This window comes from Chiloscyllium plagiosum, unplaced genomic scaffold (genome assembly GCF_037043375.1).
Source record: "Chiloscyllium plagiosum isolate Xiang-an unplaced genomic scaffold, Cpla_swu_hap1 HiC_scaffold_12, whole genome shotgun sequence".
Taxonomy (NCBI): Eukaryota; Metazoa; Chordata; class Chondrichthyes; order Orectolobiformes; family Hemiscylliidae; genus Chiloscyllium; species Chiloscyllium plagiosum.
In genome coordinates this window covers 45891351-45919154 of record NW_028270150.1, presented here as the reverse complement: position 1 = coordinate 45919154, position 27804 = coordinate 45891351, and the positions used below count along the sequence as shown (strand labels likewise).

Genomic DNA, 27804 nt, shown 5'->3' with positions numbered 1-27804 from the left:
TATGTTCTTGTATCATATTTTTTTTTAAAATTCTCAGTCGGTTGACAAGTAGCCGCCCTCTCCCCGGTCCGCGCGCGGGCGGTGACGCTCCGCCGCCGTCTCTGGGGTTTCTCTTCCCCCTCCATTGTCTTGTTCCATCAGGCGGTGCGGCGGCCAGCCCTCAGGCCGGAGTCCTCGGAAGCGGCGGCAAGATGGCGGCGCCCAGTGAGGAGCTAAATTGTCAGGATTTCTCTGAGTTCCAGGTAAGGGCTGGGAGAACGGCAACGGGGAAGGGGATGGGAACTGAAGAACGGGCCGGGCTGAAGGGCGCTGCTCAGCGGCCCGCTCGGAGGCGGCTGGTGTGCTCGCTGGGAGGGTTGCGTCCTTCAGGAGCCCCCTACCCCAATCCCATGGGCAGCAAATACCCTTTGGGGAGGTTGGCGGGAAGGTCGGGGTCTGAGTCGAGGACTGAGGGAGGGCATTCGACAGCAGCAGCGATCAAGAGCCGTCGCCAATTCTGCACGGTCCCGGCCGATGTCCAGGGCTTTTGGACTTTGTCTTCCCCCGATTCGGTTCAGTGAACTCTGCACAACTCTCACATTTCACTTTTCGATGCACGGTTTCATGAATGTAATACTTGTCATACTCGGAGTTTTCACAACGTGGAAAGAGGCCCTTTGGCTCATTGTGTTCGTTGGTTTTCATCTTGAATTGGCAGTTTTGTGAAATGTTCTGATGAGTACAAATTTCGACAAAATGTGCCCTTTTTCAGAAGCACTTACTTCATTTGCACCACATCATGTTTTTTGCTTTCGTGGTCTGCTCCCTGGAAAGTACGTTTACCCATTACAGCCACCAAAAAAGTAGAAAACGTTGTTTATTTAAATTAACTCAGCAATATTAATGTTCAGTTCGGTTTACGGGGCTACGTGTGCTGCCGGTTAGCTGTTCAAGAATTTACAGCAAAACCATTTGCTGCTTCCTGTAGATATCCTAATGAATACTGTGGTAACAAAGTGTCTTAGCCTTTCTCACAACCACTGGACATTGTAGTAATTGTATTGTGAAGCTTCAAGAGATTACCCAGTCTGGGGAAAACAGATGGAATAGTTGTTACTTTCCAGTTTAAAATTTTAATGAAGCAAAGGACTCCAGATTCATGTGAGCTAGTGCTATGGACCCAAATGTGATGCATTCCCAGGCTGCCTATGTGTGGAGCTGCAGGAGATGGGGGAAAAAATGAACGCGTATTTTACTAAACAAATGTTTACTGTATACAGAAGATATAGAACGTGGGGACATAAATAGTGGTATCTTGAAAATCTCCATATTACATAGGAGATGGTGCTGGATAGCTTAAAACGCGTAAAGGTAGATAAATCCCCAAAATCTGATTAGATCATAGATGTACAGCATGGAAACAGACCCTTCAGTCCAACTTGTCCATGCTGACCAGATAGCCCTACCTAATCTGGTCCCACCTACCAGCATCCGGCCCACTTCCCTCTAAACCCTTCCTATTCATATACCCATCCAGGTGCCTTTTAAATGTTGCAATTGTACTAGCCTCCACCACTTCCTCTGGCAGCTCATTCCATACAAGTGAAAAAGTTGCCCCTTGGGTCTCTTTTATATCTTTTCCCCACTCACCCTAAACCTATGCCCTCTAGTTCTGGACTCCCCCACCTTTGGGAAAAGACTTTATTTATCCTATTAATGCCACTCATGATTTTATAAACCTCTATAAGGTCACCCCTCACGCTCTGATGCTCCAGGGAAAACAGCCCTAGCCTATTTAACTGCTCCCTGTAGCTCGAATCTTCCAACCCTGGCAACATCCTTGTAAATCTTTTCTGAACCCTTTCAAGTTTCACAACATCTTTCTGGTAGGAAGGAGACCAGAATTGCATGCAATATTTCAACCATGGCCTAACCAATGTCCTGTACAGCCGCAATATGACCTCCCAACTCCTGTATTCAATACAGGAGTTAGGTAGGGCTATCTGGTCAGCATGGACAAGTTGGACTTTGGCAGCACGGTGGCACAGTGGTTAGCACTGCTGCCTCACAGCGCCTGAGACCCGGGTTCAATTCCCGCCTCAGGCGACTGACTGTGTGGAGTTTGCACGTTCTCCCCGTGTCTGCGTGGGTTTCCTCCGGGTGCTCCGGTTTCCTCCCACAGTCCAAAGATGTGCAGGGTCAGGTGCTAAATTGCCCGTAGTGTTAGGTAAGGGGTAAATGTAGGGGTATGGGTGGGTTTCGCTTTGGCGGGTCGGTGTGGACTTGTTGGGCTGAAGGGCCTATTTCCACACTGTAATGTAATCTAATCTAATCTAATACTCTGACCAATAAAGGAAAGCATACCAAACGCCGCCTTAACTATCCTATCTACTTGTGACTCCACTTTCAAGGAGCTGTGAACCTGCGGTGCAAGGTCTCTTTGTTCAGCAACACTCCCTAGGACTTTACCATTAAGTGTATAAGTCCTGCTAAGATTTGTTTGCCCAAAATGCAGCACCTCACATTTATCTGAATTAAACTCCATTTGCCACTTCTCAGCCCATAGGCACATCTGGTCAAGATCCTGTTGTAATCTGAGGTAACCCTCTTCGCTGTCCACTACATCTCCAATTTTGGTGTCATCTGCAAACTTATTAACTGTACCTCTTATGATCGCATCCAAATCATTTATATAAATGGCAAAAAGTAGAGGACCCAGCACTGATCCTTGTGGCACTCCACTGGTCACAGGCCTCCAGTCTGAAAGACAGCCCTCCACCACCACCCTCTGTCTTCTACCTTTGAGCCAATTCTGTACCCAAATAGCTAGTTCTCCCTGTATTCCATGAGATCTAACCTTGTTAACCAGTCTCCCATGGGGAACTTTTTCAAATGCCTTACTGAAGTGCACATAGATCACATCTACCACTCTGCCCTCATGAATCCTCATTGTTAATTTTTCAAAAAACTCAAACAAGTTTTTGTGTGTGGGAAATCATGTTGACTTTCCAAATATATATACATCCTGTCCCTCAGGGTTCCCTCCAATAACTTGCGCACCACCGACGTCAGGCTCACTGGTCTATAGTTCCCTGGCTTGTCCTTACCACCTTTCTTAAACAGTGGCACCACATTAGCCAACCTTCAGTCTTCTGGCACCTCACCTATGACTATCGATGATGCAAACATCTCAGTAAGAGGCCCAGTAATCACTTCCCTAGCTTCCCACAGAGTTCTAGGGTACACCTGATCAGGTCCTGGGGATTTATCCACTTTTGTGCATTTCGAGACATCCAGCACTTCCTCCTCTGTAATATGGACATTTTTCAAGATGTCACCATCTATTTTCCTACATTCTATATCTTCCATGTCCTTTTCCACAGTAAATACTGATGCAAAATACTCATTTAGTATTGCCCCCCCATCTCCTGCAGTTCCACACAAAGACCACTTGCCCTATTGTCTCTCTAGTTACCCTTTTGTCCTTAATGTATTTGTAAAAACCCTTTGAATTCTCCTTCACTCTATTTGCCAAAGCTATATCTTGCTGAGAAATTTGTATCATCAATAGCCACCGTGAGGTGCCGAAGACTGGAGGTTGGCAAAAGTGCCACTGTTTAGGAAAGGTGGTAAGGAAAAGCCAGGGAACTGTAGACTGTCGAGTCTGACATTGGTGGTGGTTAAGTTGTTGGAGGGAAACCTGAGGGACAGGATTTACTTGTATTTGGAAAGGCAAGGACTGATTATGGATAGTCACCATGGCTATGTGCATGGGAAATCATGTCTCATTAACTTGACTGAGCTTTTTTGAAGAAGTAACAAAGAGAATTGAGGGTAGAGTAGTGGACATGGTCTCTGTAGACTTCAGTAAGGCTTTCAACAAGGTTTCTCATGGTAGACTGGTTAGCAAGGTTAGATCACTTGGAATACAAAGAGAACTAGCCATTTGGATACAGAACTGAATCGAAGGTAGAAGACAGAGGGTGGTGGTGGAGGGTTGCTTTTCAGACAGGAGACCTATGACCAGTGGAGTGTCATAAGGATCGGTATTGGGTCTGCTGCTTTTTGTCATTTAAATAATTTGGATGTGAACAAAGAAGGTTAGGAAGTTTGCAGATAACAGAACAATTGAAGGTGTAGTGGACAGTGAAGAAGGTTACCTCAGAGTTGGTACCTGCGACTTCGATATTGTGGCTATTACGGAGACATGGGTAGGACAGGGACAGGATTGGTTGTTGCAGGTTCCAGGGTTTAAATGTTTTAGTAGGGTCAGAGGTGGGGGTAAAAGAGGGGGAGGTGTGGCATTGCTTGTCAAAGATCGTATTACAGCGGTGGAAAGGACGATGGATGAAGACTCTGAGGTAGTTTGGGCTGAGGTTAGGAATAGGAAAGGTGAGGTCACCCTGTTAGGAGTTTTTTACAGGCCTCCTAATAGTCCTAGAAATGTAGAAGAAAGCATTGCGAGAATGATTCAGGAGAAGAGTGAAAGTAATAGGGTGGTTGTTATGGGGGACTTTAACTTTCCTGATATTGATTGAGAAAGCTATAGCTCTAGTTCGTTAGATGGGTTGGTGTTTGTCCAATGTGTGCAGGAGAGTTTCCTGACACAATATGTAGATAGGCCAACAAGAGGTGAGGCCATACTGGATTTGGTTCTGGGTAACGAACCGGACCAGGTGTTAGAATTAGATGTAGGTGAGCACTTTGGGGACAGTGACCACAATTCTAGTGATGGAGAGGGATAAGTGTACACTGCAGGGCAAGAGTTATAGCTGGGGGCAGGGAAATTATGATGCGGTGAGGCATGACTTAGGATGCGTGGCTTGGAAAAGTAGGCTTCAAGGCAAGGGTGTAATTGATATGTGGAGCTTGTTCAAGGAGCAACTATTGAGTGTCCTTGATAAGTATGTACCTGTCAGGCAGGGAGGAAAGGGTCGTGTGAGGGAGCCGTGGTTTAATAAGGAATTGAAATCCCTTGTTAAATGGAAAAGGGCGGCCTATGTAAAGATGAGGCGTGAAGGTTCAATTGGGGCGATTGAGAGTTTTATAAGGTAGCCAGGAAGGACCTGAAGAGAAAGCTAAGAGCAGCAAGGAGGGGACATGAAAGGTCCTTAGTTGGTAGGATTAGGGAAAACCCAAAGGCGTTCTATAGGTATGTCAGGAATAAAAGAATGACAAGGGTAGGAATAGGTCCAGTCAAGGATAGTAGTGGGAAGTTGCGTGTGGAGGCTGAAGAGATTGGAGAGACGCTGAATGAATACTTTTCGTCAGTATTCACTCAGGAACAGGACATTGTTGCCGATGTGAATACTGAGTCACAATTAAGTAGAATGAATGGCTTTGAGGTATGTAGGGAAGAGGTGTTGGAAATTCTGGAAAGGGTGAAAATAGATAAGTCCCCTGAGCCTGATGGCATTTATCCTAGGATTCTCTGGGAAGCAAGGGAGGAGATTGCAGAGCCATTGGCCTTGATTTTTATGTCCTCGTTGTCTACAGGAATAGTGCCAGAAGACTGTTAACAGTGAGGAAGGATGTGGCAGGTTACAGCAGGATATAGATAAGCTGCAGAACTGGGCAGAAAGGTGGCAAATGGAGTTCAATGTAGCTAAGTGTGAGGTGATTCACTTTGGTAAGAGTAACAAAAAGACGGGGTACTGGGCTAATGGTCGGATACTTGGTAGTGTGGATGAGCAGAGGGATCTTGGTGTCCATGTACACAGATCTTTGAAAGTTGCCACCCAGGTAAATAGTGCGGTGAAGAAGGCATATGGCGTACTGGCTTTTATTGATAGAGGAATTGAGTTCCGGAGTCCTGAGATCATGTTGCAGTTGTGTAAGACTCTGGTGCGGCCGCATCTGGAGTATTGTGTGCAGTTTTGGTCGCCATACTATAGGAAGGATGTGGAGGCACTGGAACGGGTGCAGAAAAGGTTTACCAGGATGTTGCCTGGTATGGTAGGAAGATCGTATGAGGAAAGGCTGAGGCACTTGGGGTTGTTTTCATTGGAGAAAAGAAGGTTTAGGGGTGACTTGATAGAGGTGTACAAGATGATTAGGGGTTTAGATAGGGTTGACCGTGAGAACATTTTTCCACGTATGGAGTCAGCTATTACGAGGGGGCATAGCTTTAAATTAAGGGGTGGTAGGTATAGGACAGATGTTAGGGGTAGGTTCTTTACTCAGCGAGTCGTGAGTTCATGGAATGCCCTGCCAGTAGCAGTGGTGGACTCTCCCTCTTTATGGGCATTTAAGCAGGCATTGGATAGGCATATGGAGGATAGTGGGCTAGTGTAGGTTAGGTGGGCTTGGATCGGCGCAACATCGAGGGCCAAAGGGCCTGTACTGCGCTGTATTCTTCTGTGTTCTATGAGTACAACAGGATCTTGATCAAATGGGCCAAAGGGCTGAGGAGTAGCAGATGGAGCTTAATTTAGATAAATGTGAGGTGCTGCACTGTGGAAAGGCAAATCAGAGCAGGACCAATACACGTAATGGTAGGTCCTGGGGAGTGTTGCCAAACAAGAGATCTTGATATGCAGGTCCAGAGTTCCTTGAAACTGGAGTCACCAGATAGTGAAGAAGGCACTTGGCATGCTTTCATTTATTGGTCAGAGTATTGAGTATAGAAGTTGGATGTCATGTTGCAGATGTACAGAACATTGGTTTGACCACTTTTGGAATACTGTGTGCAGTCCTGGTCTCCCTGCTATAGGAATGATATTGTGAAACTTGAAAGGGTTCAGAAAAGACTTAGAAAAGCGTTGCCGGAGTTGGAGGGTTTGAGCTATAGGTAGAAGGTGAATAGGTTGGGGCTATTTTCCTGGAGCATCAGAGGCTGACAGGTGATGCTATAGAGGTTTATAAAACCATGAGGAGCAAGGATAGGGGGAATAGTGAAGGTTTATTCTCTGGAATGGAGTGTCCAGAATTAATAGGGCATAGGTTTGGGTGAGAGGGGAAAGATATTTAAGGGACCTAAGGGCCAACGTTTTCACACAGAGGGTGGTGCATGTATGGAATGAACTGCCGGAGGAAGTGGTGGAGGCTGGTACAATTACAGCATTTAACAGGCATCTGAATGAGTCTATGACTAGGAAGGGTTGAGAGGAATATTGGCCAAGTGCTGGCAAATGGGGCTAGATTAATTTAGGATATCTAGTCGGCATTGACGAGTTGAACCAAACGGCATGTTTCCTTGTGTTCATATATTTTAACACTGCAATGGAGAAGGCAGAGGCATGGACATTTTGCTGCAGTGTCCAGCAGATGTTTAGAGAACTTGATTCAAATTTCAAGCATTGTGCAAGCACCCACTAAGCTGTTGTCCGATACCTCCTGCTTCAATATTCTTGGGTTGGTTTGCCCCTTATCTTTTCTAATATCCAGCCATTACCAGTGCATGTCAGAAGATGTTGTTTGTTGATGTAAGGTTTATCATTTTAGTATTTTTCCTGTCCCATAGACAGAACAGAACCATTACAAGTGGTGACATAATTGTGATCACTCCAGAGGGAATGGCTCTGGAAAGTCTTAATGTTAATTCTACATCGGATCTAGTTGTAGCGAAAGTGGCAAGGAAACATTCCACCCATGTTGAACATCATGGGAAAAAAACCCACTGGAAATAGAAAGTGCACAAAATGTGTTCTCATTGGAAGACTTCAGTATTAGTGAAAGTGCCTAAGTAGCAATTTTGCTGATGTACTGGCCAAGTCTTAAAGGACATCTGTGCCAGACTACATCTGTGGCAGATGATGGAACCAGTAAGAAGGAAAAACCTTTTTTTTTCTCCTCATCACCAGTCTACTTGTTGAAGGTATATCCAAAGGTAAATTTTCCAATGTCTCAGAGAACCATAGAAATAGAGAAACAACTACTGTTTAACCTAAGGGTTACCGCACCTCAGCTGAGGGGCACTGTTGAGATAATGAGATCTTCATGGAAATCTCATAACAATGATTGTCACAGTTCTGTAGAAACTGTGTTCCCTGTTCACACTGAGGACACATTCTACCAGTGTGATGCTACCATGATTAAATGGGATGGTGGAGACAGCATGCCATTAATATCTAAGTAATGCCACAACCAATGGATTCGATCAAAATTCTGTAGTCCTCCCATATTCAGTTGTGAACTATAGTGTGCAATTAAACAACTAACCTTAGGAGAAAGTTCCACTTACATCCCCATCCTCAATATGGTTGAAGTCCAGTGCATCTATGAAAATATCAAGCTGCAAGCATTTGTAATCACTTTCAGTCAGAATTACGGGGTAGCTGATCCATCTTAGCTTCTTCCTGCCACTTTGTCATCAATTTGATTCACTCCATGTGATATGATGGAATGCCTGAAGAGTCTAGAAGTAGCAAAGGCTATGGCCCTGACACCATCCCAGCATTAGTATTGAATATTTGTGTACCAGAGTTACACATGCTCTTAAACAGGTTTTGTTTCCAGAACAGCTTGAAGGCTGGCATCTGTGCAATATTCCAGAAAATTGCCCAAGTACACATGACCACAATAAGTCGAATTTTGTCAATTACTACTCGATCAATCTACTCTCAATCGTCAGACAAGTGATGAAGGGATTGTCTAGGATGATATCAAGGAGCATTTATGCAATAATAACCTGCTTCGTTGGTGCTCAATTTGAGTTTTGGCAGTGCCAATCAGTACTAAAATTCATTACAGCCTTGGTCCTGACATAGACACAGAGCTGAATTTCAGATACAAAACGAGAGACAGATTACCCTTGGCATCAAGGCAGTATTTGATTGAGTACAGCAAAATTTCAAGTAAATGTGAATCGAGGGGAAAATAAGCATCAAGGAAGATTGTTATGATCTTTGAAGACTAATCATCTTCGCTATAGAACATTGTTGCAGGAGTTAGTCCAGATCGTCTCCTACATTCACAACGTTCAACTGCTTCATCCGTCATAAGGACTGAAATGGGAATGTTCACTGCACAGTGCTCATTTCCATTTGAAATGCACATATATAACAAAACATGGTTAATGTTCAAGCTTGGACTAAGTGGCAAATAACATTTGTGCCAGGTAAAGACCATTCTGATGACATTCTGTTTGGCACCATTAATGAGAAACTTAAATGGATCAGCCACATAAATACTGCTCTATAAGAGCAGGTCACTGCTGGGTATTCTGTGGGAAGGGACTCATATTTTCTTCATTCCTCAAAGCCTTTACAACGACTACAAATAACAAGTAAGAAGTTTAATATAATCTCTGATTCACTGGATGAATGCAAGGCTGGCAATATTTGAGCTTGCACACCACCTCTCGGGCAAAACAATGTGCTTGATTGGCATCCCATTACCAGTTTAAAAGTTCACTGTCATCCCAACCAGTGCATCAAGACTATAGGATGTACCATAGAAAAGATGTGCTGCAGCAACTTCCAAAGTTGTGAACTCCACCAGCTAGAAGGAAAAGGTGGCATGTATGTGGGAACACTACCACTTACAAGTTTCCCTCCAAATTGCATCTGAACCTAGAAGCACTTTGTTGTTCCTTCATTGTTATTGGGTTAATATTCTGGATGGATATCCAATGGTATTTCACCATGTGGACTGCAGCTGTTCAAGAAGGCAGCTAATCACTATATTCCCTTAGGCAATAAATTCTAACCTTATCAGCTACACTGTTTCAGGAGAATGAATAAATATGTTCTTTTAGAAGTGTCTTCACCATAGAAGAGCTGCATTTAGTCAATTGTGCTTTTAAAGTTCTATTCTTTCACCATAACCATGTAGCTATTTTCTTTTTGAAGCACATATCCAATTCCTTTTTAAAAGCATTGCATTTCAAATAATAACTACTTGTTTCATTTTTTAAAAAACTCTACTCTTTCCTGTCAGTGGAAACAATTTTTTTCAAAGAAAACATCACTTGAAATAATTCTATTAAGTTTCTCAATTTTGTTCTCAGAGTGGAGAATCTCCCACCTCTCCAGTCTGCCAATATAATTAAAGCCCCTAAAATCCTGTATTTCCATCTAGAAGGACAAGGGCAGCTGATGCATGGGGACACCATCACCTGCAAGTTCCCCTCCAAGCCAGTCATCTTCCTGACTTAGAAATATATCGCCGTTCCTTCTCTGTCACTGGGTCAACAAGCCTGGAATTTCCTCAAATAGCATTGTGGGTCAACCTGTGGCAATTGGACTGCAGCAATTCAAGAAGACAGCTCACCACAATCTTGTTAAGGACAACTAGGGACAGGAAATAAGTGCCATCCAGCTAGCAACACCCACAGCCCACAGGTGAACTAAAGAAAATCTCTGTAGCATGGGGCAGCAACAACGCACAATGGTTAGGACCACTGTCTCAACAGCAGGGACCCAAGTTTGATTCCACCCTTAGGTGACTGACTGTATGTTTTCCCCATGTCTTGCATGGATTTCCTCATAGTACTCAAGTTTTCACCCACAGACTAAAGATGTGCAGGTTATGTGGATTTGCCTTGGTAAATGCAGAGTTATGGGGATAGGTTTGGGGCTGTTCTTAGGGTCAGTATGGACTTGGTGAACTGAGCAGCCTGCTTCCACACTATAGGGAGTCTATGACCAAGACCGTGACATTCTCCTAAAAGCATGGCTCTCATAATTGTACACAATATTCTGGCCAAGGCCTCATCAGTGATTTATGTTAAAAAAAAAACATGTAGTCTTCATATAGTCTTTAGCGTAAATGACAATAAATCAGTTTATTTGGCTATCAATTATGCCTAGACTTTGTCTAACTGCATCAGTGAATTTTTCAGTATTATTAAAGCAAAACCTCCTTCTTTGTTTCTATCAATAGGATGCATTGCGGGTGATGCGACAAATTGACGATAGGATAGTTCACGAATTAAATACTATTATCCCTACAGCATCCTTTGCTGGAAAGATTGATGCAAGTCAGACGTGCAAGCAACTTTATGATTCTGTAAGTAATGTCCTATTCATTTTTTTGCAAGAAAACTTGTTTTTTGTGGAGTCCTTTTACTTTGTGACCAGCTCGGTAATAAGTTTAAAAATAAAGTTGAAGTTTGATTTATAATGTGCAACTCATCACGTGCTAGGCCTTTTAAATTTTGATGGCTAAAAAAGTGACTAATTCCTTCACAGTATGGGACTTGGGGGTTCAAGTGCATAAATCTTTAAAATCTCATAAACAGATGCAGAATGTAATTAGGAAAGCTAATGGAAAGCTGGCCTTTGTCTCGAGGACTCAAGTTTAAAGATGCAGATGTTATGCTGCAATTATACAAAACTTTGGTTCGAACCCACTTGGAATGTAAATCTTGCCACCACACCTTAAGAAGGATATTGGCCTATGAGGGGATACAACTTCAGTGTTCAAGTTATGAGGAGAGATTCTACAAATTAGATTTATTTTCTCAAGAATTTAGAAGGTTAAGCAATGATCTGGTCAAAGTCTTCAAAATATTAATAAGGAACGATAGGGTAGTTGAAGAGAGAAACTATTTCCATCGGTTCGGTATTCTGGAAGTAGGGGTATAGTCTGAGAATTAGAATTATAGAATTGTTCAGCAGAGATGTTAGGAAGCACTCCCACATGTAAGGGTGCTGGAATTTTGGAACTCTCTTCCACAAACTGCAGCAGATACTGGATCAGTTGGTAATTTGAAATCTGAGCTGGATAACTTTTTTTGTTAAGCAAAGGTATAAAGCAATATGGGCCAAAGGCAGGTATATGGAATTAAGCCACAGGTCAGCCATGATCTCATTTAATGGCAGAATAGGCTCAAGGGACTAAGTGACCTACACTTGTTCCTATGTTCCTGTATACCTTTGGTCATGATGATTTCATATTTGTCCATTTTTTTTAGTGGGTATTTAATAAATATTTTTCTAATTATTGCATGTTTATGTGAACTGGACCTAAACAAAGTGTTTTGGGGGCATTGTATTGTAAGCTGAAAGATTCCACATACAGTTCCACTGTAAAGCATGGCCCTTCGATGCTATGTTTAAATAGCTGAGCTCAAATCTGAGACATTTAACCTTGTTGCAGTTGTAGCCAGCTTCATTTTATTGGTATTTAATTAAAGCCATAAGAGAAAAATCCTTGGATCCTCAAAACCTTTATTTAAATCCTGTTGAAATTAAAGTATGTTTGACCTAATTATCTTAGTTAAAATAAGCTTGTATAGTACAAACTCATGTATAGAGTCATAGAGATGTATAGCATGGAAACAGACCCTTTAATCCAACCCGTCCATGCCGACTAGATATCCCAACCCAATCTAGTCCCACCTGCCAGCACCTGGCCCATATCCCTCAACCCTTCCTATTCATATACCTATCCAAATGCCTCTTAAATGTTACAATTGTACCAGCCTCCACCACTTCCTCTAGCAGCGCATTCCATACCCGTACCACCCTCTGTGTGAAAAAGTTGCCACGTAGGTCTCTTTTATATCTTTCCCCTCTCACCCTAAACCTATGCCCTCTAGTTCTGGACTACCCGACCCCAGGGAAAAGCCTTTGCCTATTTACCGTATCCATGCCCCTCATAATTTTGTAAACCTCTATAAGGTCACCCCTCAGCCTCCGACGCTCTAGGGAAAACAGCCCCAGCTTGTCCAGCCTCTCCCTATAGCTTTAATCCTCCAACCCTGGCAACATCCTTGTAAATCTTTTCTGAACCCTTTCAAGTGTCACAACATCTTTCTGATAGGAAGGAGACCAGAATTGCATGCATTATTCCAACAGTGGCCTAACTAGTGTCCTGTACAGCCGCAACATGACCTCCCAACTCCTATAATCAATATTCTGACCAATAAAGGAAAGCATACCAAACGCCGCCATCACTATCCTATTTACCTGCGACTCCACTTTCAAGGAGCTATGAACCTGCACTCCAAGGTCTCTTTGTTCAACAACACTCCCTAGGACCTTACCATTAAGTGTATAAGTGCTGCTAAGATTTGTTTTCCCAAAATGCAGCACCTCTCATTTATCTGGATTAAACTCCATCTGCCACTTCTCAGCCCATTGGCCCATCTGGTCAAGATCCTGTTGTAATCGGAGGTAACCCTCTTCGCTGTCCACTACACCTCCAATTTTGGTGTCATCTGCAAACTTACTAACTGTACCTCTTATGCTCGCATCCAGATCATTTATGTAAATGGCAAAAAGTAGAGGACCCAGCACCAATCCTTGTGGCACTCCACTGGTCACAGGCCTCTAGTCTGAAAAGCAATCCTCCACCACCATCTTCTGTCTTATACCTCCGAGCCAGTTCTGTACCCAAATGGTTAGTTCTCCCTGTATTCAATGAGATCTAACCTTGCTAACCAATCTCCCATGGGGAACCTTGTTGAGTGCCTTCATGAAGTCCATATAGATCACATCTACAGCTTTGCCCTCACCAATCCTTTTTGTTACTTCTTCAAAAAAATTCAATCAAATTTGTGAGACATGATTTCCCACGCACAAAGCCATGTTGACTATCCCTAATCAGTCCTTGCCTTTCCAAATAAATGTACATCCTGTCCCTCAGGATTCCCTCCAACAACTTGCCCACCACCGAGGTCAGGCTCACTGCTCTATAGTTCCCTGGCTTGTCCTTACCACCCTTCTTAAACAGTGACATCACGTTTGCCAACCTCCAGTCTTCCGGCACCTCACCTGTGACTATCGATAATACAAATATCTCAGCAAGAGGCTCAGCAATCACTCCTCTAGCTTCCCACAGAGTTCTCGGGTACACCTGATCAGGTCCTGGGAATTTATCCACCTTTACTCGTTTCAAGACATCCAGCACTTCCTCCTCTGTAATCTGGACATTTTGCAAGAAGTCACTATCTATTTCCCTACAGTCTATATCTTACATATCCTTTTCCACAGTAAATACTGATGCAAAATATTCATTTTCTGCGGCTCCAGACAAAGGACGCCTTGCTGATCTTTGCGGGACCCTATTCTTTCCCTTGTTACCCTTTTGTTCTTAATATATTTGTGTAAACCGTTTGGATTCTCCTTAATTCTATTTGCCAAAGCTATCTCATGTCCCCTTTTTGCCCTCCTGATTTCCCTCTTAAGTATACTCCTATTTCCTTTATACTCTTCTAAGGATCCATTCGATCTATCCTGTCTATACCTTACATTTGCTTCCTTCTTTTTCTTAACCAAACCCTCAATTTCTTTAGTCATCCAGCATTCCCTATACCTACCAGCCTTTCCTTTCACCCTGACAGGAATATACTTTTTCTGGATTCTCGTTATCTCATTTCTGAAGGCTTCCCATTTTCCAGCCGTCCCTTTACCTGTGAACATCTAACCCCAATCAGTTTTCAAAAGTTCTTGCCTAATACCATCAAAATTGGCCTTTCTCCAATTTGAACTCGTACATTTCCTGGTATAACTACCATATAGCTCCCAATCTGACACAATTCTCAGAGACCTCACGCTTCTTCTGTGTAACTGGAAATATGATCCGCTGGAAAAGAGTATACGTTTCTGCTGTAACAAATTTTGTTGGGATACGAGAAAGAAGCTCGCTGTGCCTGATCGAGACTCGGGAAGCACCTTGTTTCAGGTTGCAACAAACTTATACAAGGTTGATGTCATGATCCAATCCATACTTGGTCAAACATTTACATTTCCTAAGGCTAGCATCAAAATGCAACATTTCGTTTCACAACAGATAATTATGTCTCAGCAGCAATCTGCCGCAGAGTGAATGCTTTAATGACAGTATTATTCAGATTATTGACTGGCAGTCTCTATCTTTCAAAAATTCTGTTAGAGACTTCAGAAGGAACCAGGAGGGTTTGCCTGCCAAGAGTATTCATCTGCAAACAGGATGCAGAAGTAAGACATTCTGCCCCATGAACCTGCTCTGCTATTTAATAAGATCATAGTTGAACTGATTGTAACCTCAAATCTACAATAACCATTCATCCTCTTGCTTATCAAGAATCTGTCTGGGTCTGTGAGTTCTTCTGGCGCAGGGGTCAAGCCCCTGCCTTTAAGGTGGCTGCAGAGGTATGTCCAAACATATCTGAACATGTTGATTTAAAAGTCCATCTCTGACTTTAAAATGTTCAAAGTCTCCATTCACCATCTATTCAGGAAGAGAATTCTAAAGACTCGCCATCCTCTGTGAGAAGCAATTTTGTCTCATCTCTGTTTTAAATGGCAACCCCTTATTTCAAATAGTGACCTACAATTCTAGATACCCCTAGAACAAGAAATATCCTTTCTAAAGCTATCCCTTTCATGACCCTCCAGGATCTTAACTTTTTCAATCAAGTTGCCTCTTATTCTTCTAAACTCCAGTAGCAACAAGCTTAGCATGCCTAACTTGTCCCTCATAAGACAGTCATAGAGATGTACAGCGCGGAAACGGACCCTTCGGTCCAACCCGATCACGCCGACCAGATATCCCAACCCAATCTAGTCCCACCTGCCAGCACCCAGCCCATATCGCTCCAAACCCCTCCTATTCATATATCCATCCAAATGCCTTTGAAATGTTGCAATTGTACCAGCCTCCACCACTTCCTCTGGCAGCTCATTCCATACACGTACCACCCTCTGCGTGAAAAGGTTGCCCCTTAGGTCTCTTTTATATCTTTCCCCTCTCACCCTAAACCTATAACCTCTAATTTTGGACTCCCCCACCCCAAGGAAAAGACTTTTTCTATTTATCCTATCCATGCCCCTCATAATTTTATAAACATCTATTAGGTCACCCCTAATCCTCTGACACTCCAGGGAAAACAGCCGTAACCTATTTAACCTCTCCTGAGAGCTCAAATCCTCCAACCCTGGCAACATCCTTGTGAATCTTTTCTGAACCCTTTCAAGTTTCACAACATTTTCCTGATAGGAAGGACACCAGATTTGCATGCAATATTTCAACAATGTTGTAACCAGTGTCCTGTACAGCTGCAGCATGACCTCCCAATTCCTGTACTCAATACTGTGACATATACAGGACAGCATACCAAACGCCTTCTTCACTATCCTATCCACCTGCGACTCCACTTTCAAGAAGCTACGAAGCTGCACTCCAAGGTCTCTTTGTTCAGCAATACTCCCTAGGACCTTACCAAGTGTGTAAGTCCTGCTAAGATTTGCTTTCCCAAAATGCAGCACCTCGCATTTATCTAAATTAGTATCATCTGCAAACTTACTAACTATACCTCTACGCTCACATCCAAATCATTTATATAAATGATGAAAAGTAGTGGACCCAACACCGATCCTTGTGGCACTCCACTGGTCGCAGGCCTCCAGTCTAGCAAACAACCCTCCACCACCACCCTCTGTCTTCTACCTTCAAGTCAGTTCTGTATCCAAATGGCTAGTTCTCCCTGTATTCCATGAGATCTGACCTTGCTAACCAGTCTCCCGTGGGAAACCTTGTTGAACGCCTTACTTAAGTCCACATAGATCACATCTACCGCTCTGCCCTCATCCATCCTCTTTGTTACTTCTTCAGAAAACTCAATCAAGTTTGTGAGACATGATTTCCCACGCACAACGCCATGTAGACTATCCCTAATCAGTCCTTGCCTTTCCAAATACTTGTACATCCTGTCCCTCAGGAGTCTCTCCAACAACTTGCCCACCACCAAGGTCAGGCTCACTGGCCTATAGTTCCCTGGCCCAGCAATCACTTCCCTAGCTTCCCACAGAGTTCTAGGGTACACCCTATCAGGTCCTGGGGATGTATCCACTTTTATGCTTTTCAAGACATCCAGCACTTCTTCCTCTGTAATATGGACACTTTTCAAGATGTCACCATCTATTTCCCCACCTTCTATATCTTCCAAGACCTTTTCCACAATAAACACTGATGCAAACTATTTGTTTAATATCTCCCCCATCTCCTGTGACTTCACACAAAGGCCGTCTTGCTGATCTTGGAGGGGCCCTATTCTCTCCCTAGTTACCTTTTTGTCTTTCGTGTATTTATGAAAAACCCTTTGGATTCTCCTTACTCTATTTGCCAAAACTATCTCATGTCCCCTTTTTGCTCTCTTGATTTCCTCCTTAAGTACACTCCTATTGCCTTTATACTCTTCTAAAGATTCACTCGATCTATCCTGTCTATACCTGATATATGCTTCCTTCTTTTTCTTAACCAACCCTCAATTTTTTTAGTCATCCAGCATTCCCTATACCTACCTAATTAGTTTGCTAAATTTTCTTTGAACCTGCTTAAGTTAGGGACACAATGCTGAACATACAGGAGGGTATAAGCTGGTCAGATGGGCTGATGCGTTGCTAGTGAAATTACATCTGGATCAGTGGGAAGTGGAGTGTTTGGTCAGGATCATTGGCCAGTGTATTTGGCTGTTAACCGATTTTAAACATTTGTGATCTGAGGGCTTTTCTGGTAAGTTGGCGATGGAGTAGGGCTTCTCACTGTCTCTATTTTTTTTCTTTTCTCTTTTATTTTACTTATCTCTTGTTGAAGAGCTCAGTCTGGGCGACAGCATTGGCAATTGGTGAGTGGGCCCAGCACCGATTCATGGCGCTACAGACACGTGGCAGTGGTGTCAGCGAGAGTTTGGGTTTCCGGTGGCTTCTGCATCAATGAGGCAGTCCTAATGTTGACTCATGATTGCTGCAGCGGAGGAGAGTTTGGGCCCAGTACAATACCCTGTGATAGCGACAGCTGCTGCATTGGTGAGGTGGTCCCAAAGCGGACTCATGCCAGCAGCTGCTTTGGCGTGAACTTAAATTGGCGAGGGAGTTTTTAGAGGCAAGATAGCACTGAAGAGTGACAACTTTCATTCCAATAGTAGCAGCATTGTGAAGGGGCTTATGCCTGGCCAATAGGTCCATGGCCCATGGCAGAGCACTAAACGAGGAGGACTGTAAAGTTGAACACTCTCTTTATTTATATATTCTTCTACCTTTATATTCTATTTTTAAGTTCATGTTTCTGTGTTTTAAGATGGCGCTGGAGAGTGGCAGCACTATGCAACACTTTTCGCTATATTTTGTAACAAAAATACACGGGACAATAAATGAATCAAAATCAGATGTGGTTTCTCCAGTGTCCCATAAAGCTGAAACATAACCTCCCTAATTTTGTATTCAATTTCCTTTACAATAAATAAGAGAATTCTGTTAGTTTTCTTAATGATATAGATGATTTCGGGGTGCTTATTCCACTCCAAACATTACTCCAATTGTTAAAGATTCACATAAAATCTAGTCAACATTTTTTTTGAAAATTGCTCAGAGATATAAAGCACGCTCTAAAGTGTGTGCTCTATTTCCAAACATGTTGATAAGCTGCTTAGTGTATATTTTTTTTTCATAAGACTTGTCTACTTGTTTCTCTGCAATTTACTTCTGGGTGGTAAAATGTACTTGTATATTGGTCCATTTTCTGGGATATCTGTCGACTGCATCAAGGCAAAACCAAATGAAAATATTTTATATTACAAGGTTGGTAAATTTTGTGGTGTACCTATCTTCCTCTTTTTTTTCCCCCTTTTTAGCTAAAACAGGCACACGTTAGTAGGGAAAAAGCCATAAAGACGTGCATAAACCAAAGTTCCAGTAGGGTGAACAAACTACGAGAAGAGAGAAATAAAGATATGGACAATTTAACGCTACTAAAACGACTTCGGAAAGAACAAACAAATGTAAGGCATGCATAGTCATATCAGCCACTCCCACAGTTTCCTTCCTTTGAAACTTTGTTTTAAAATATACTTTTGATGTGGATGTGCCAAACTTAAATGTTTTTAATAAATAATGCAAAAAACTTAAAATAGAATTGCACATTTGAAGTGTTCTTTTGTTTCAGAGAGGCTGCTGACCATTAGCATTAGAATTAAGCTTATTGGTTTTGGGTATTATATGACATTGCTCAGTTGCCCAGTAATACAGCAGAAATAATGTGTGCTCTGCTGCTGAAGTTTTTTTAAAAAAAATCTAATACTTAATTGAACAGTTTGATGTATTAAGAATAATAAATAATATTTGTAGTTCTGAACATATTTATTTACTGTAAATAATGAGACTTGAAAAAACAATTTGGCTCCAGCCCTTTCTTGCTAAAGAAAGTTCCAGATATTTCCCTTTTTAAATAAGTGGAACTATGTTTTTTGTGAAACAAAGTGTACTCCACAATGGTTGTGGGAGTGAACTGTAGAAAAGTGTGAGGTCATGCATTTTGGTAGCAAGATTAGAGGCATGGACTATTTTCTAAATGGGGAGAGAAGTCTGAAGTGCAGAGAGACTTGAGAGTTCTTGTCCAGAATTCTCTCACAGTAAACTTCAGGTTGAGTAAGTCGTTAAGAAGGCACATGCAATGGTGGCACTTATTTTGAGAGGACTTGAATATCAAAGAAGGGATGTACTTCTGAGGCTCTAGAAGGCTCTAATCAGGTCGCATTTGGAGTATTGTGCGCAGTTTTAGGTCCCATATGTCAGGAAAGATGTACTGGCCCTGGAGCATGTTCAGAGGAGGTCCATGAGAATGATCACAGGAATGAAAAACTTAACATATGAGGAACATTTAAGGACTCTGGATCTATACTGAATGGAGCTTAGAAGGATGAGGGGTGATCTAATTGAAACTTACAGACAGAGTGGATGTTGGTAGGAGAGACTAGGACTGAGGGCACAGCCTAGAGTAAAAGGAACAGAGATAAGGAGAAATTTCTTCAGACAGAGATAAGTGAATCTATAGAAATTACTGTCACAGAAGACTCTGGAGGCCAGGTCATTGAGTATATTTAAGACGGAGATAGGTTCTTGATTGTAAAGGGTATCAAGATTACAGGGAGAAACTGGGAGAATGTGTTTGAGAAACTCATCAGCCTTGATTGAATGATGGAGCAGACTCATTGTGTCAAATGGCCTAATTTCTGCTCCTATGTCTTTATGGTCTTACTAATAAATACAGAATTCTTGTTAGTTGCAACTTCAACAAATTTTGAGTGTATTTAGCTGAAAGATGAAAACATGCACATATTAGTTGCTGTGCTAATAAGGCATTCATTTGAATGTCTTAATTAGTCACAAAACTTTTTTTAATTATAGATTGCCAGAACTTGGACAAGTTCTGAGGTGCAAAAACAAAAACCTGCAAGTTTAGCACTTGCCAAGGGGAAGGACATGGCCTCATTGGGGGAGGCAATGGCTAGTGGTATTGTCACTAGCATTTTAATCCAGCAACTCAGTGAATGTTTAGGGCAGCATGATGGCTAAGTGGTTAGCACTGCTGCCTCACAGGGCCAGGGACCCATGTTCGATTCCAGCCTAATGCCACTGTCTGTGTGGAGTTTGCACATTCTCCCCATGTCTTCGTGGGTGCTCCATTTTCCTCCCACAGTCCAAAGATGTACAGGTTATGTAAATTGGCCATGCTAAAATTACCCATAGTGTCCAGGGATGTGTAGGCTAGGTGCATTAGTCAGGGGAAATGTAGAGTAATAGGTTGGGAAACGGGTCTCGGTGGATTACTCTTTTTGGAGGGTCAGTGTGAACTTGTTGGGTCAAAATGGCCAGTTTCCGCATTGTAGGGATTCTACAATTGATTGTTGACTAGATGCATTTTATATGGAGCACTTATTTCCTCATCTCTTCCCCAACCCCACCTCACCCCAACCCCACCTAATATAAGAATGTAAGAAATCAGAATAGAAGTAGGCAATTCACCTGCTCAAACCTGCTCTACATTTGATTGATCGCGGCTGATCTCATCTTTCCTTCCTGCTCTCCGTAACCCTTCACCCCATTACTAATTTAAAATATCTATCTCCTCAATGTCTCAGCGTCCACACACTCTGGGGTAATGAATTCCACAAATTCAAGATTTGTTGAGAGAAGTAATTTCTCCTCACCTCTATTTTAAGTCTGCTACCCCTTTTCCTAAAATATTGCCTTCTTGTTCTAGATTTCCTCACATGAGGAACGATCTTCTCTTTGTCAATTCCCTTGAGCATCTTATATACCTCAAATAGATCTCCTCTCATTTTTCTAAACTCCAGAAAGTACGATCCTAAACTGTTCAATCTCTCCTCATAGACAAAGCCTTCATCTCTGGAATTAGTCTGATGAACCTGAATTCAATATGACCAGTGTGCTGGCTGGCACACAGTGTGCTGCACTGACCGAGAGAGAACACAGATCTCTGAATTGTTACACTAGTTCGAGAGAAGGAGAGAAAGTTTGTACCTGTTCTAGTACTCCAGTTGTAGAGGGTCCCAAAAGCTGCTGTCTCTGTCCATGTGTTGTCCTCCCATTCCTTACAGACCACGGGGCTTCTTTGTAAGATTCCCTTGACTGAGCATTTCCTTTCTCCTGTAGACTTTTTATATGGTATCCAGTATAGTAGAATAACACCGGGCATAATTGCAGAATGAATAGGGAAAGAACGCTGGTAAAATCTTGGCAAAACATTCTGGAGGTCCTCTTCACAACTTCAGTAGGAAGTGAACATTAAATGACAAGTACCCCTTTCTAGTAACACTTGAAATTCACCTCAACACTCTATTTACTTCCAAACAAGAAAGGTCTTTAAGACAAGTAATCATTTCTGAAATGCTGTACTTCCTCCTTAATGAACACCAGTTGATATTTTATTTGGCAATTATCCCCCATCAATCACCTATTTGTCACAGAGACTTCACTTCTTTACTAAAATGGTACCTTCAAGGCCTCATGTTGGAGTTGTTAGTACCTGAACATACTGTTGGAAGTATCGCATTACATGCTCTTCTTAGTTTTATCAAATCTAGCCAATGTGAGTTGAATGTTATTGTATATCAAGTTAAAAATCACATAACACCAGGTTATAGTCCAACAGGTTTACTTGGAAGTACAAACTTTCAGACTGCTGGTCCTTTGTCAGGTAGCTAGTGGAGTAGAGTCATAGGACACAGACTTTATAGCAAAAGATCATAGTGTCATGCACTGATGTGATCTATTGAACAAACCTAGGTGAAAGACTTAACAGCAATCCAGGTTTGTTCCATATATCACATCAGTGCATGACACTATGATCTTTTTGCTATAATTCTGTGTCCTGCGATCCTAATCCACTCGTTACTTGACAATGGAGCAGCGCTCCAAAAGCTTGTACTTCTGAACAAACCTGTTGGACTATAACCTGGTGTCATTTAATTTTTAACTTTGTCCACTCCAGTCAAACATCGGCATCTCCACATCATTATATATTAACATATTGCATTTATTTTGTTAATTTGAAGTTACACTTGTGAATACTAAGATCACAAAATAAAATGAGAGGTTGTAACTAAAGGAGCTCTCCTTTCATTTCACAAGTACAAAGTTAAATTGAAAATAATAAATATGTAGGATGCTTTAATTCCACTTTTAAGTGAACTCTAAGTATTATTGTCACTTTGTTAATATTACAAATTAATATTACATAGGGGCTTAATAGTTTACAAAACATTATCAAAATAATCAACCTTCTTTCAGGCCAACGTCCATGCACAAATTATTCAAATCTTTGCAAAAATTGACAAGATTTCAATGATGAATCCATACAAGTATTTTTATCTCTTCAATATTCTCCCATTCTGAAGGTGATGATCTATGCTGGCATAATATTCCACCAATTCTGAGTGACTTATAGTAGCTTTTCTACTACTCATTTATCACATTTTCATCTTAACAGTCTTGGTTCACAGGTTGTGGTGAATTTCTCAGCTGGCCTTAATTCTACTCTTACCTGAAGTTCTCACAATTACACTTTCCAGCAAATGTTACTGGCTGACTTTCCCTAATCGGCACAACTTGAGCTGCTAATTGTAGCTTCAACATCATCCTGGTTCTGATGATGAACTCAAATAAATCCTTCCTCTTTTACAAAGTTGAAAAAGATATGCTGGTAGTAAAGAAAACACTTGTATGAAAACAACTTTATCTCAGTTAGAATTATTTGTGAGAAGACCATCACAAGCCCTTGTTCATTTGTATTTCTCTTGACTTGTTAATGAAAACTCAGCACATTCTGTTACCTGTGATTAGTAACACTCCGATCCAAGTTCAGCATTATAAATAGAGCTCAGCTGTTAGTAATGTGAACCAGAAAGAGAGGGAGGAGGAAAGAGACAATACAAAAAGCCTCCGATTTCTATAATGCGCATCATATATGGAAAGCATTTTACAGGATGGTTGATTAAAATTATCCTGAACAAAAGTACTTTTGTTCAGATGTTACGTAAATATTGTAATGCAGAGGGATAGAGGATATTGGAGTCTCTGTATGGTTATATAAAACACATTGAAATATCTGCAATCAGTGTACTTGTCTGTATAGAAATGGTGATGTCTCTGTCTCCGTAGATAGGCACAAGATTTGGACTGAATCTATCTCTTTAATGTGCTTAAACCTTATCAGCATGGTGGCACAATGGTTAGTACTGCTGTCTCACAGCACCAGGGACCAGGGTTCAATTCCAGCCTTGGGTGACTGTGTGGAATTTTCACATTCTCCCTGTGTTTGCATGGGTTTCTTCCATGTGCTCCAGTTTCCTCCCACAGTTGAAGATGTGCAGTTTAGATAGGTTAGTTATGGCAAATGCAAGGTTATGGGGATAGGGTGGGTAAGATGTTTTGTGATCAGTGGGTCAAATGGCCTCCTGTGATATTATAAATCACTCTGTCTGCTGTAACGTATTTATATTTGCATTCTGAGTGTCTGTTTATGTTTCAGTTGAAATTGATGCAGTCCGAATTAAATGTTGAGGAGGTTGTCAATGACAGAAGTTGGAAGGTAGGGACTGTGCTTGCATTTCTCTTTTAATAGTATTTATTGGAAAACAGTACAATTATATAAAAATTAATTCATCATCCAAATGATTATATAAGCTGTTTAATTTCTTTTGTCACCTAGATCAGTAGTTCTTAAACCTTTTTGAAGTGTCCCTTTTCAATGAATTAATTATCAGAGACACCCCACCAAATTATAATAAAACAAAGAACTGAGGACACTGGAAATCTGAAACAAAAACAGAATTTGCTGGAGAAATTCAGCAGGTCTGGCCGACTCTGTGGAGAGAAAGTAGAGTTAATATTTCAGGTCCAGTGACCCTTTTTCAGAACTGATAGTAACTGGAAAAGGTTGTTTATGTACTGCAGATAGAGCGGTTGAGGGGGGTAAAGGAGTAGGTGATAGATATAGATGAAGCCCAGAGTGGGAGAGAGTGAAACAGACAAAGGAAAGGATAATGGTAAGCAAGGGAGAAACAAAAGCTTGAAAATAGTGACTATAAGTAAGTGAAAATATGTCAGCTGAGCTGAAAGCAGCTCATGTCATGATTGGGTGTGGAAATGGATAAAGGACATGATGTGGATGTGGAGGCTGGTGAGGAGCGGGGGATCTTTTGGTGTGGTGGGAAATGGGCCCTATTAACCACGGTAGGAAATCCTTGGTAGACAACAAATATGAACATTTCTGAGGATCTCCTACAGAAAGTGGCATTATCAGAACAGGTGCCACAGTGATGGAGAAACTGAGAGATTGGAAAGGACTCTTCACAGGTAGCAGGGTGTGAGGGCATATAGATGAGGTAACTGTGGGAGTAAATGGGTTTGTAGTGGATATTGGTGGCCAGTCTATCTCCAGAAATGTAGAGGAAGGGAAGAATCAGATGAACCAGTTGAAGGTGAGAGCAGGGTGGAAACTGGAAGTGAAATTGACAAGTTTTTTCCAATTCAAGACAAGAGGAAGAAGCAGCAGCGATAACGTCATTAATGTATTGTAGAAAGTATTTACCCCACCCAACCATCCCATCTAAATAAAACACAAGTGAGTCAAATTCTGGAGTAATCACTTCAGTTTTTTTTTAAGGTCTTCAAGGAACGCTGCAGAAATCATTACAAGCCCTCAACCAGCCTGTGACACTAAAGCACTGTGAAGACAAGCCAATTCCTGCCTGCCTGTGGCTTGTGAAGTATGAATCAGATGATAGTTGTTGAGAGTAAAGTGCAGTGGACCATTTCAGGGACCGTTTATAGGTATAATGATTAAGATGTTTTGAATTTGATGGACCTATGATTGTGGGGAAACTGGCAGTTCCAGCAACAACTTAAAATTGCCTCAAACAAACTTACTATGATGTAAACTTTGTGAGCTTTACACAAACATGCTTGTCCATCTTGAATATCTTAAGACAGTTTCATGCATGGTTTAAACTTTTTTTTAATTGCATAATGAAACAGATCATGTCAGATGTTGCAAAGCAAAGTATCTGGAAGGTTTTCATAGCCTCATTTACTAGAATGTTTTTCCCTCTGTCCCGTGTAGGATTATTGGACAATTTTGGTGATGTCATGACAATTTTAACAAGTTTTATCTCCCTCAAATTGCCCAATCCAACTTTAATTTGCAATAAAAGATATCAGACTTGCTATTTGTTTCAATGTTTATTCAATTATAGGCTGCATTTTATTCAAAAAAACCTACCCTTCAGAACTGGATTCCCATTTAATCACAATTGGAATTGCTACTACATCACTCAGACTGTCTGAGTTGAAGTGAAAGGAAATACTCAAATGCCAAAACCTCTGGCTCGGTTTATATCTGGTAATCAGGTAGGTGCACAGTACAAATACCAATGATTAAGCTGCACAGTTTTAGAAGCCTGAGAGTTTAATTTCTAATTTAGACATTAAGAGTTTAGAATTTGAACCTGTGCCATTCAGGCTAGGGATTAAACATTTGCTCTGACTTTGTTGTTAAAATGCCATTTACAGTTATGTCAAATTTTGCAAATGTTTCCCTCTGGCTGCCTCATCTACAGTTCAAAACATTCGATTTGTAAGTACAAGTTAGTGTCTTGTGTGTTCAATTTAAAAAGAGTCCTCAAGTAACTTATTCCATGCAGTAGGGCAGAAACAAGAGGGGCCAAATCTGCCAGCAATTCAGCATTCTTTAGAGCTTGCTGGGAAGTATGTTTGAATGGGACTGGGGCACCAGAAACTTTTTTTTCTTTCCCTGATGCCAAATACCTAGGCAAGTGTTCCTTCAGAGCCTGAGCGCTGCTTAAAATGGTTGCTCTTTCTTACAAAACGTATAATGATCTGTTCAAAATCTAAAGGTATTTTTTAATCATTCTTGCTATTCACCTTAATTTCTAGTGTCACATGGGCAATAATGGTCTGCTTAGCCATGTTTTGGGTGATAATTATTTTCCATTAAAGGTAAACAAGATGGGGAGAGTAGTGTATGCCAAAGCCATCTAGAAAATCTTTCTAGTAAAATCTGCCCTATCTGACAGTAATACTTTTTATAAAGATCATGAATTGTCTCTACCATGGGTAAAAGGAACATTATCTGTATTATTGTATTCGTGGAAACAGTGATTCTATTCCAACTCAAGTGTCAAGGTTCCTTTTGTTTTAACTCAAATCAACAGTTTTTAAAATTTAGATAAAATATGGTTCTGTTCCTGTCTATTCATGTGTATTTAAATATTGGACATGTTCTGTTGTGTGCAATCTGGAGTTTGAACTTCTGAAGAAACCACATTGAAACAATGTTTTATTTCTGGAGATTGTGTCCCATTAGTAATAAAAAAAATCCACTGATGCTTTTAGTCTTGTGTGCATAGATGTAATACCAACTATACATGTTAGATACACCTCCAAAGAACTATCACACTCACCACACACCCAAAGAACATTGCTATCGGTCTGAATGTTTGGTAAAGATTGCTGAGAAAAATCTAGCAGCAACTGCACTATAAAAAAGGTTGTATTATGGATGTGGACTAGTCACAAAAGACTTATGCATTTCAGTAGTAACTGTTCCTTAATCCAGAATTTTAGTTGTAGAAATTGTCTAGAAACGGAGTCACAATTAAATGACAATCAAAATAACCTTTGTTGGATTGTGCATTTACAATTTCCGAAAGCAAAAAATTTATTGGATGTTTCTCAGGAATGACTCTATAATTAAAAAACGATACTGTTTCAGATTTCCAGCATCCAGTGTTGAAGAAACTCTGGTCTGACAGCAGCTGTGAAACACTAGAGTTAATGTTTCAAATTCAATATGATTTTGAGTTTCTCCAGATTGTGAATTTATAAATTTTCCAAGATTTTCAAAAATACTGCAGAGATAAATGTTGTAAGATTTAAGTCCAGTTCTCATGTTATTAAAAAGGTCAGACACAAGGGAGTGCATAATTTAGTTTAAAAAGTAACAGCCAGTGTGATACTATACTGATACAGTAGTTAAGGAACAAATTGTTTGGGTAAGGAAAGACCATAAACAGTGTTTCCTCTAATTGAGGAATTTCAGTAATTTCACATTTTAGTGGAACTTATTGCTGAGATATGCTTCTACCTTCTCAGTGAGTCAATGTTTTCTTTCCTCTACCTGTCAAAAAGCCTATTTGAGACTGTGTACATCATGAACTTTGTTATTTCACTGGATAAATGCAAATGAGTTTATATTTAATGTTGAATTGAATGCTCAATTGACTACTGTACAGCTTACCAAAATTCGAGAGACTAATGATTTGCAATGAACCAATTAAGCAACTAGAAGACTTTTAAACATTAAATAATCTGACCAGTTTCACTTTTATAAACCACAATCAAAACCAATAAAGGTGGGAACTAAAAGACCTTAAAACCAGTAATTGCACTCCAATTACAAATAGTTGCTTGATTGGCACAATAGCCAACCCACTTAATGTGGCATCTTCATAGTTGAAGGCAATGGCAATGGCAATTTGCACAAGAAGCCCCTGTTCTAGGTTAAACGGCAACTGTTACTGCATATCTGAATTTGTTCTATTAACATGAAGTCTCTAGGGATAAACATTGTCTAGGA

At 41.1% G+C, this 27804-nt stretch overlaps 1 protein-coding gene across 2 annotated transcripts; it reads left to right on the top strand.

Annotated features, from left to right (window-relative positions):
- The first annotated feature begins 107 nt into the window (after positions 1-107).
- mix23 (mitochondrial matrix import factor 23) lies at positions 108-26553 on the top strand. 2 transcript variants are annotated; one of them, XM_043700972.2, is made up of 5 exons: positions 108-242; positions 10804-10929; positions 18479-18625; positions 23677-23736; positions 24814-26553. In XM_043700972.2, exons 1-5 carry the CDS (start codon positions 192-194, stop codon positions 24862-24864), a joined length of 435 nt encoding a protein of 144 aa, XP_043556907.1. In that variant the 5' UTR covers positions 108-191; the 3' UTR covers positions 24865-26553. The 2 variants fall into 2 exon arrangements, with proteins under 2 accessions (XP_043556907.1, XP_043556908.1); XM_043700973.2 differs by lacking the exon at positions 23677-23736.
- Positions 26554-27804: the final 1251 nt, after the last annotated feature.

Excerpts from the sequence above, each read along its gene's own strand:
- mix23 (XM_043700972.2), top strand. The coding sequence starts at position 192 with ATGGCGGCGCCCAGTGAGGAGCTAAATTGTCAGGATTTCTCTGAGTTC. Across the intron at positions 10,930-18,478 it reads GCAAGCAACTTTATGATTCT|CTAAAACAGGCACACGTTAG; the intron begins GTAAGTAATGTC and ends CCCCCTTTTTAG. Across the intron at positions 18,626-23,676 it reads TTCGGAAAGAACAAACAAAT|TTGAAATTGATGCAGTCCGA; the intron begins GTAAGGCATGCA and ends TTTATGTTTCAG.